Here is a 12,164-nt window from a genome sequence, read left to right as displayed (position 1 = left end):
GATGTCATTTACAAAATAGCCTCCAATACCCTACTCAGCAAATTGGATGCAGTCTATCACAGTGCCATCCGTTTTGTCACCAAAGCCCCATATACTACCCACCACTGCGACCTGTGCGCTCTCGTTGGCTGGCTCTCGCTTCATACTCTCGTCGCCAAACCCACTGGCTCCATGTCATCTACAAGACCCTGCTAGGTGAAGTCCCCCCTTATCTCAGCTCGCTGGTCACCATAGCATCTCCCACCTGTAGCACACGCTCCAGCAGGTATATCTCTCTAGTCACCCCCCCCCTCTCCTTCCAGTTCTCTGCTGCCATGACTGGAACGAACTACAAAAATCTCTGAAACTGGAAACACTTATCTCCCTCACTAGCTTTAAGCACCAGCTGTCAGAGCAGCTCACAGATTACTGCACCTGTACATAGCCCATCTATAATTTAGCCCAAACAACTACCTCTTTCCCTACTGTATTTATTTATTTTGCTCCTTTGCACCCCATTATTTTTATTTCTACTTTGCACATTCTTCCATTGCAAAAAACTACCATTCCAGTGTTTTAATTGCTATATTGTATTTACTTTGCCACCATGGCCTTTTTTGCCTTTACCTCCCTTCTCACCTCATTTGCTCACATCGTATATAGACTTGTTTCCACTGTATTATTGACTGTATGTTTGTTTTACTCCATGTGTAACTCTGTGTTGTTGAATGTGTCGAACTGCTTTGCTTTATCTTGGCCAGGTCGCAGTTGTAAATCAGATCTTGTTCTCAACTTGCCTACCTGGTTAAATAAAGGTGAAATAAATAAAAAATTAAACACTATATACCCCTCTATCATCTCTATACCCCTATATAGCCTATATACCCACTATTATTATAGGAATTATAGGACCCTCTCTATCCCAAGGTATTTCATTAACCTTTGACTATTAGATTTCTTATAGGCACTTTAGTATTGCCAGTGTAACAGTATAGCTTCCGTCCCTCTCCTCGCTCCTCCTCGCTCCTCCCTGGCTCGAACCAGCAACACAACGACAACAGCCACCCTCGAAGCAGCGTTACCCATGCAGAGCAAGGGGAACAACCACCCCAAGGCTCAGAGCGAGTGACTTTGAAACGCTATTAGCGCATGCTAACTAGCCAGCCATTTCACTTCGGTTACACCAGCCTCATCTCGGGAGTTGATAGGCTTGAAGTCATAAACAGCGCAATGCTTGACGCACAACGAAGAGCTGCTGGCAAAACGCACGAAAGTGCTGTTTGAATGAATGTTTATGCACCTGCTTCTGCCTACCATCGCTCAATCAGATACTTAAGTTTAATGCTAGCTAGCAACTTACCTTGGCTTACTGCATTCGCGTAACAGGCAGTCTCCTTTGTAGTGCAACGAGAGGCAGGTCGTTATTGCGTTGGACTAGTTAACTGTAAGGTTGCAAGATTGCATCCCCCGAGCTGACAAGGTACAAATCTGTCATTCTGCTGCCCTGAACGAGGCAGTTAACCCACTGTTCCTAGGCCGTCATTGAAATTCTTAACTGACTTGCCCAGTTAAATAAAGATTAAATAAAGATTAAATAAAGGTGTAAAAAAAATCGGCTAAATCTAATTAATCGTCAACCTCTATACCCCTCTATAGCCTATACCCCCCCTATACCCAACTATACAATATACCCCTCTATACCCACTATACCCCTCTATACCCTCTATACCCCTCTATAGCCTATACCCCCCCTATACCCACTATACCCCTCTATAGCCTATACCCCCCCTATACCCCTATACCCCTCTATAGCCTATACTACCCCCCTATACCCAACTATACCCTAAATAGCATATACACCCATATACCCCTCTATACCCACTATACCCCTCTATAGCCTATACCCCCACGATACCAACTATACCCTAAATAGCATATACACCCAATATACCCCTCTATACCCACTATACCCCTCTATAGCCTATACCCCCACGATACCAACTATACCCTAAATAGCATATACACCCAATATACCCCTCTATACCCACTATACCCCTCTATAGCCTATACCCCCCACGATACCAACTATACCCTAAATAGCATATACACCCAATATACCCCTCTATACCCACTATACCCCTCTATAGCCTATACCCCCACGATACCAACTATACCCTAAATAGCATATACACCCAATATACCCCTCTATACCCACTATACCCCTCTATAGCCTATACCCCCACGATACCAACTATACCCTAAATAGCATATACACCCAATATACCCCTCTATACCCACTATACCCCTCTATAGCCTATACCCCCACGATACCAACTATACCCTAAATAGCATATACACCCAATATACCCCTCTATACCCACTATACCCCTCTATAGCCTATACCCCTATACCCCACGATACCAACTATACCCTAAATAGCATATACACCCAATATAACCCTCTATACCCACTATACCCCTCTATAGCCTATACCCCCACGATACCAACTATACCCTAAATAGCATATACACCCAATATACCCCTCTATACCCACTATACCCCTCTATAGCCTATACCCCCACGATACCAACTATACCCTAAATAGCATATACACCCAATATACCCCTCTATACCCACTATACCCCTCTATAGCCTATACCCCCACGATACCAACTATACCCTAAATAGCATATACACCCAATATACCCCTCTATACCCACTATACCCCTCTATAGCCTATACCCCCACGATACCAACTATACCTAAATAGCATATACACCCAATATACCCCTCTATACCCACTATACCCCTCTATAGCCTATACCCCCACGATACCAACTATACCCTAAATAGCATATACACCCAATATACCCCTCTATACCCACTATACCCCTCTATAGCCTATACCCCCACGATACCAACTATACCCTAAATAGCATATACACCCAATATAACCCTCTCTATACCCACTATACCCCTCTATAGCCTATACCCCCACGATACCAACTATACCCTAAATAGCATATACACCCAATATACCCCTCTACCCCACTATACCCCTCTATAGCCTATACCCCCACGATACCAACTATACCCTAAATAGCATATACACCCAATATACCCCTCTATACCCACTATACCCCTCTATAGCCTATACCCCCACGATACCAACTATACCCTAAATAGCATATATACACCCAATATACCCCTCTATACCCACTATACCCCTCTATAGCCTATACCCCCACGATACCATATACCCTAAATAGCATATACACCCAATATACCCCTCTATACCCACTATACCCCTCTATAGCCTATACCCCCACGATACCAACTATACCCTAAATAGCATATACACCCAATATACCCCCTCTATACCCACTATACCCCTCTATAGCCTATACCCCCACGATACCAACTATACCCTAAATAGCATATACACCCAATATACCCCTCTATACCCACTATACCCCTCTATAGCCTATACCCCCACGATACCAACTATACCCTAAATAGCATATACACCCAATATACCCCTCTATACCCACTATACCCCTCTATAGCCTATACCCCACACGATACCAACTATACCCTAAATAGCATATACACCCATATACCCCTCTATACCCACTATACCCCTCTATAGCCTATACCCCCACGATACCAACTATACCCTAAATAGCATATACACCCAATATACCCCTCTATACCCACTATACCCCTCTATAGCCTATACCCCCACGATACCAACTATACCCTAAATAGCATATACACCCAATATACCCCTCTATACCCACTATACCCCTCTATAGCCTATACCCCCACGATACCAACTATACCCTAAATAGCATATACACCCAATATACCCCCTCTATACCCACTATACCCCTCTATAGCCTATACCCCCACGATACCAACTATACCCTAAATAGCATATACACCCAATATACCCCTCTATACCCACTATACCCCCCTATAGCCTATACCCCCACGATACCAACTATACCCTAAATAGCATATACACCCAATATACCCCTCTATACCCACTATACCCCTCTATACTCCTCTATACCCACTATACATCTATAGCCTATATACTGACGATACCATATATACCCACTATACCCTATATAGACTATATAACCTCTATACCCACTACACCCCACTATGCCCCACTATACTCCTCTATACCCACTAAACCCACTATACCCTATATAGCCTACATAACCTCTATACCCCTCTAAACCCACTATCCTTCTATACCCCACTATACAGCCTCTATACCCTCTTTACTCACTATACCCTATATAGACTATATAACCTCTATACCCACTACACACACTATGCCCACTATACTCCTATATACCCACTATATCCTTCTATACCCCCTATACACCATATAGCCTCTATACCCTCTATGCCCCACTATACCCCACTATACACTATATAGCCTCTATACCATCTATACCCTATTTACTCACTATACGCACTATAACCTCTATACCCTGTCTAATACCCACTATACCCTCTAAACCACTATACCCCTCTTTACCCACTAAAGAGGAAGCTACTCTTCCCTGGGGTTTATTATGGATCCCCATTAGTTCCTGCCAAGGCAGCAGCTAATCTTCCTGGTGTTTATTATGGATCCCCATTAGTTCATTAGTTCCTGCCAAGGCAGCAGCTAATCTTCCTGGTGTTTATTATGGATCCCCATTAGTTCATTAGTTCCTGCCAAGGCAGCAGCTACTCTTCCTGGGTTTATTATGGATCCCCCATTAGTTCCTGCCAAGGCAGCAGCTACTCTTCCTGGGGTTTATTATGGATCCCCATTAGTTCCTGCCAAGGCAGCAGCTACTCTTCCTGGGGGTTTATTATGGATCCCCATTAGTTCCTGCCAAGGCAGCAGCTACTCTTTGGGGTCCAGTTACAGTGCCTTCAGAATGTATTCATATTCCTCGACTCATTCTTGCATTCAAAATCTAAGAAATAAATAACAATTATCACCCATCTACCACAATACCCAATAATGACAAAGTGAAATCATGTTTTATAATGATTGAAAATGAAATATACTATAGCAAAGATCACATTTCCATAAGTATTCACACCCCTGAGTCAATAGGGTCACACCCAAGTTATAGAGGGGAATCACCTTTGCAAGCGATTACAGCTGTGAGTCTTTCTGGTAAAAGAGCTTCCCACAACCTGGATTGGGCAATATTCGCACATGTTTAAAATTCTTCAGGCTCTGCCAAGTTGATTGTTGATCATTGGCTAGACAGCCATTTTCAAGTTTTGCCATAGATTTAAGTAGATTTAAGTCAAAACCATAATTAGGCCACTCAGGACAATTCAATGCAGTCTTGTTAAGCAACTCCAGTGTATATTTGGCCTTGTGTTTTAGGTTATTTTCCTGCTGAAAGGTGCATTTGTCTCCTAGTGTCTTGTGGAAATAGACTGAACCAGGTTTTCGTCTAGGATTGGTGCCTGTGCTTTGCTCTATTCCGTTTCTTTTCATCCTAAAAAACTCTCTAGCCGATGACAATCATACCCATAACAAGATGGAGCCACCAAGCTTGAAAACGCAACGCTTTGTATTCAGGACAAAGTTCATTTCTTTGCACATTTTTACCAGTTTTCTTTTAGTGACTTATTGCAAACAGAATATTTTTGTTCTGTACCGGCTTCCTTCTTTTCACTCTGTCATTTTAGGTTAGTATTGTGGAGTAACTACAATGTTGTTGATCCATCCTCAGTTTGATCCATCCTCAGTTTCTCTCTCAGCCCATTAAACTCTGTAACTGTTTTTAAAGATACACAGTGCCTTGCGAAAGTATTCGGCCCCCTTGAACTTTGCGACCTTTTGCCACATTTCAGGCTTCAAACATAAAGATATAAAACTGTATTTTTTTTGTGAAGAATCAACAACAAGTGGGACACAATCATGAAGTGGAACGACATTTATTGGATATTTCAAACTTTTTTAACAAATCAAAAACTGAATGATTCAGCCCCTTTACTTTCAGTGGCAGCAAACTCTCTCCAGAAGTTCAGTGAGGATCTCTGAATGATCCAATGTTGACCTAAATGACTAATGATGATAAATACAATCCACCTGTGGTGTAATCAAGTCTCCGTATAAATGCACCTGCACTGCTGATAGTCTCAGAGGTCCTTTAAAAGCGCAGAGAGCATCATGAAGAACAAGGAACACACCAGGCAGGTTCCGAGATACTGTTGTGAAGAAGTTTTAAAGCCGGATTTGGATACAAAAAGATTTCCAAGCTTTAAACATCCCAAGGAGCCACTGTGCAAGCGATACTATTGAAATGGAAGGAGTATCAGACCACTGCAAATCTACCAAGACCTGGCCGTCCCTCTAAACTTTCAGCTCATACAAGGAGAAGACTGATCAGAGATGCAGCCAAGAGGCCCATGATCACTCTGGATGAACTGCAGAGATCTACAGCTGAGGTGGGAGACTCTGTCCATAGGACAACAATCAGTCATATATTGCACAAATCTGGCCTTTATGAAGAGTGGCAAGAAGAAAGCCATTGTCTTAAAGATATCCATACAAAGTGTAGTTTAAAGTTTCCACAAGCCACCTGGGAGACACACCAAACATGTGGAAGAAGGTGCTCTGGCAGATGAAACCAAAATTGAACTTTTTGGCAACAAATGCAAAACGTTATGTTTGGCGTAAAAGCAACACAGCACATCACCCTGAACACACCATCCCCACTGTCAAACATGGTGGTGGCAGCATCATGGTTTGGGCCTGCTTTTCTTCAGCAGGGACAGGGAAGATGGTTAAAATTGATGGGAAGATGGATGGAGCCAAATACAGGACCATTCTGGAAGAAAACCTGATGGAGTCTGCAAAAGACCTGAGACTGGGACGGAGATTTGTCTTCCAACAAGACAATGATCCAAAAACATAAAGCAAAATCTACAATGGAATGGTTCAAAAATAAACATATCCAGGTGTTAGAATGGCCAAGTCAAAGTCCAGACACTGAATCCAATCGAGAATCTGTGGAAAGAACTGAAAACTGCTGTTCACAAATGCTCTCCATCCAACCTCACTGAGCTCTGAGCTGTTTTGCAAGGATGAATGGGTAAACATTTCAGTCTCTCCGATGTGCAAAACTGATAGAGACATACCCCAAGCGACTTACAGCTGTAATCGCAGGCAAAAGGTGGCGCTAACAAAGTATTAACTTAAGGGGGCTGAATAATTTTGCATGCCCAATTTTTCAGTTTTGATTTGTTAAAAAAAGTTTGAAATATCCAATAAATGTTATTCCACTTTCATGATTGTGTCCCACTTGTTGTTGATTCTTCACAAAAAATACAGTTTTATATCTTTATGTTTGAAGCCTGAAATGTGGCAAAAGGTCACAAAGTTCAAGGGGGCCGAATACTTATAACCCCTTCTTTTTTTGTTTCACTCATCTACCAATTCCATACAACTATTATGTGACTTGTTAACAAACTTATAGAAGTCATAAACAAACAATATTTATTGACTCAGCTTTTCATTTTGAATTAATTTGTAAACATTTCTAAAATCATGGTGTGTTGACCCCTCTATAACCTGGGTGTGACCCCTCTATAACCTGGGTGTGACCCCTCTATAACCTGGGTGTGACCCTCTATAACCTGGGTGTGACCCCTCTATAACCTGGGTGTGACCCCTCTATAACCTGGGTGTGACCCTTATAACCTGGGTGTGACCCCTCTATAACCCCTCTATAACCTGGTTGTGACCCCTCTATAACCCCTCTATAACCCCTCTATAACCTGGGTGTAACCCCTTCTATAACCTGGGTGTGACCCTCTATAACCCCTCTATAACCTGGGTGTAACCCCTCTATACCCTGGGTGTGACCCCTCTATAACCCCTCTATAACCTGGGTGTGACCCTCTATAACCCCTCTATAACCTGGGTGTGACCCCTCTATAACCCCTCTATAACCTGGGTGTGACCCCTCTATACCCCTCTATAACCTGGGTGTGACCCCCTCTATAACCCCTCTATAACCTGGGTGTGACCCCTCTATAACCTGGGTGTGACCCCTCTATAACCTGGGTGTGACCCCTCTATAACCCCTCTATAACCTTGGTATGAATACTTTCTGAGGGCTCTGTAACCCTCTATAACCTGGGTGTGACCCCTCTATAACATGGGTGTAACCCCTCTATAACCTGGGTGTGACCCCTCTATAACCTGGGTGTGACCCCTCTATAACTCCTCTATAACCTGGGTATGAATACTTGCTGAGGGCTCTATAACCCCTCTTTACCCTGGGTGTGACCCCTCTATAACCTCTCTATAACCTGGGTATGACCCCTCAATAACCTGGGTGTGACCCCTCTATAACCTGGGTGTGAATACTTTCTGAGGGCTCTATAACCCCTCTATAACCTTGGTGTGACCCCCTCTATAACCTGGGTATGACCCCTCTATAACCTGGGTGTGACCCCCTCTATAACCTGGGTGTGAATACTTTCTGAGGGCTCTATAACCCCTCTATAACCTGGGTGTGACCCCTCTATAACTTGGGTGTGACCCCTCTATAACCTGGGTATGAATACTTTCTGAGGGCTCTGTAACACCTCTATAACCTGGGTGTGACCCCTCTATAACCTGGGTATGAATACTTTCTGAGGGCTCTATAACCCCTCTACCTGGGTGTGACCCCTCTATTACCCCTCTATAAACCTGGGTGTGAATACTTTCTGAGGGCTCTATAACACCTCTATAACCTGGGTGTGACCCCTCTATAACCCCTCTATAACCTGGGTGTGACCCTCTATAACCTGGGTGTGACCCCTCTATAACCTGGGTGTGAATACTTTCTGAGGGCTCTATAACTCCTCTATAACCTGAGTGTGACCCCTCTATAACCTGGGTGTGACCCCTCTATAACCTGGGTATGACCCCTCTATAACCTGGGTATGACACCTCTATAACCTAGGTGTAACCCCTCTATAACCTGAGTGTGACCCCGTCTATAACCTGGGTGTGACCCCCTCTATAACCTGGGTGTGACCACTCTATAACCTGGGTGTGACCCCTCTATAACCTGGGTGTGACCCCTCTATAACCCCTCTATAACCTGGGTGTGACCCCTCTATAACCTGGGTGTGACCCCTCTATAACCCCTCTATAACCTGGGTGTGACCCCTCTATAACCCCTCTCATAACCTGGGTGTGACCCCTCTATAACCCTCTATAACCTGGGTGTGACCCCTCTATAACCCCTCTGTAACCCATCTCTACCCTGGGGGGGGGGTGTGAATACTTTCTGATGGCTCTGTAACCCCTCTATAACCCTCTATAACCTCTCTGTACCCCGGGGGGGAGGGGGGGGGGTGAATACTTTCTGATGGCTCTGTAACCCAATATCTACCCTGGGGGGGGTGAATACTTTCTGATGGCTCTGTAACCCCTCTATAACCCCTCTATAACCTCTCTGTACCCTGGGGGGGGGGGTGAATACTTTCTGAGGGCTCTGTAACCCCTCTATAACCCCTCTGTACCCTGGGGGGGGGGGGGGGGTGAATACTTTCTGATGGCTCTGTAACCCATATCTACCCTGGGGGGGTGAATACTTTCTGATGGCTCTGTAACCCCTCTGTAACCCCTCTATAACCTCTCTGTACCCCGGGGGGGGGGGGGTGAATACTTTCTGATGGCTCTATAACCCCTCTGTACCCTGGGTATGACCCCTCTATAACCTGGGTATGAATACTTTCTGAGGGCTCTATAACCCCTCTATAACCTGGGTGTGACCCCTCTATAACCCCTCTATAACCTGGGTATGACCCCTCTATAACCTGGGTATGAATACTTTCTGAGGGCTCTATAACCCCTCTATAACTGGGTGTGACCCCTCTATAACCCCTCTATAACCTGGGTATGAATACTTTCTGAGGGCTCTATAACCCCTCTTTAACCTGGGTGTGACCCCTCAATAACCTGGGTGTGAATACTTTCTGAGGGCTCTATAACCCCTCTATAACCTGGGTGTGGACCCCTCTATAACCCCTCTATAACCTGGGTGTGACCCCTCTATAACCCCTCTATAACCTGGGTATGACCCCTCTATAACCTGGGTATGAATACTTTCTGAGGGCTCTATAACTCCTCTATAACCTGGGTGTGACCCCTCTATAACCCCTCTATAACCTGGGTGTGACCCCTCTATAACCCGACTCTCTTCTCTGTATACATCAATGAGGTCGCTCTTGCTGCTGGTGAGTCCCTGATCCACCTCTACGCAGACGACACCATTCTGTATACTTCCGGCCCTTCTTTGGACACTGTGTTAACAACCCTCCAGGCAAGCTTCAATGCAATACAACTCTCCTTCCGTGGCCTCCAATTGCTCTTAAATACAAGTAAAACTAAATGCATGCTCTTCAACCGATCGCTACCTGCACCTACCCGCCTGTCCAACATCACTACTCTGGACGGCTCTGACTTAGAATACGTGGACAACTACAAATACTTAGGTGTCTGGTTAGACTGTAAACTCTCCTTCCAGACCCATATCAAACATCTCCAATCCAAAGTTAAATCTAGAATTGGCTTCCTATTTCGCAACAAAGCATCCTTCACTCATGCTGCCAAACATACCCTTGTAAAACTGACCATCCTACCAATCCTCGACTTTGGCGATGTCATTTACAAAATAGCCTCCAATACCCTACTCAACAAATTGGATGCAGTCTATCACAGTGCAATCCGTTTTATCACCAAAAGCCCCATATACTACCCACCATTGCGACCTGTACGCTCTCGTTGGCTGGCCCTCGCTTCATACTCGTCGCCAAACCCACTGGCTCCATGTCATCTACAAGACCCTGCTAGGTAAAGTCCCCCCTTATCTCAGCTCGCTGGTCACCATAGCATCTCCCACCTGTAGCACGAGCTCCAGCAGGTATATCTCTCTAGTCACCCCCAAAACCAATTCTTTCTTTGGCCGCCTCTTCTTCCAGTTCTCTGCTGCCAATGACTGGAACGAACTACAAAAATCTCTGAAACTGGAAACACTTATCTCCTCACTAGCTTTAAGCACCAACTGTCAGAGCAGCTCACAGATTACTGCACCTGTACATAGACCACTATAATTTAGCCCCAAACAACTACCTCTTCCCAACTGTAATTTAATTTTAATTAATTTATTTATTTTTGCTCCTTTGCACCCCATTATTTTTATTTCTACTTTGCACATTCTTCCATTGGCAAAACTACCATTCCAGTATTTTACTTGCTATATTGTATTTACTTTGCCACCATGGCCTTTTTGCCTTTACCTCCCTTCTCAACCTCATTTGCTCACATTGTATATAGACTTGTTTTATACTACATTGATTGACTTGTATGTTTATTTTACTCCATGTGTAACTCTGTGTCGTTGTATCTGTCGAACTGCTTTGCTTTATCTTGGCCAGGGTCGCAATTGTAAATGAGAACTTGTTCTCAACTTGCCTACCTGGTTAAATAAAGGTGTTCTCACTTGCCTACCTGGTTAAATAAAGGTGTTCTCAACTAGCCTACCTGGTTAAATAAAGGTGTTCCTAACTTGCCTACCTGGTTAAATAAAGGTGTTCTCAACTAGCCTACCTGGTTAAATAAAGGTGTTCTCAACTTGCCTACCTGGTTAAATAAAGGTGTTCTCAACTAGCCTACCTGGTTAAATAAAGGTGTTCTCAACTAGCCTACCTGGTTAAATAAAGGTAAAATAAAAAAAATAAAAAAATAACCTGGGTGTAACTCCTCTATAACCCCTCTATAACCTGGGTGTAACTCCTCTATAACCCCTCTATAACCTGGGTGTAACTCCTCTATAACCCCTCTATAACCTGGGTGTAACTCCTCTATAACCCCTCCTATAACTGGGTGTGAGCCCCTCTATGAACCTGGGTGTGACCCCGTCTAATCCTGGTGTGACCTCCTCTAGACTGCCTCTAGAACCGCCATCTAATAACCTGGGTGGTGACCCCGTCTATAACCGGGGTGTGACCCCGCTAATAACCTGGGTGTAACTTCCTCTATAACCCCTCTAGAACCGGGTGTGACCCCTCTATAACCTGGGTGTGACCCCTCTATAACCTGGGTGTAACTCCTCATATAACCCCTCTAGTAACCTGGGTGTGACCCCTCT

At 44.3% G+C, this 12,164-nt stretch overlaps 1 protein-coding gene across 1 annotated transcript in view; it reads left to right on the top strand.

Annotated features, from left to right (window-relative positions):
- Positions 1-11,971, top strand: part of LOC116376566 (intersectin-2) — a 134,657-nt gene extending 122,686 nt beyond the window's left edge. The window contains exon 28 of the mRNA XM_031837947.1: positions 11,961-11,971. Within this exon, the coding sequence (XP_031693807.1) occupies positions 11,961-11,971 (11 nt within the window). The remainder of the gene's footprint in view (positions 1-11,960) is intronic.
- The last annotated feature ends 193 nt before the right edge of the window (positions 11,972-12,164 follow it).

This window comes from Oncorhynchus kisutch, linkage group LG12 (assembly GCF_002021735.2).
Source record: "Oncorhynchus kisutch isolate 150728-3 linkage group LG12, Okis_V2, whole genome shotgun sequence".
NCBI lineage: Eukaryota > Metazoa > Chordata > Actinopteri > Salmoniformes > Salmonidae > Oncorhynchus > Oncorhynchus kisutch.
Note: the sequence above shows the minus strand (reverse complement) of the source record. Positions and strands in the feature narration are given on the sequence as shown.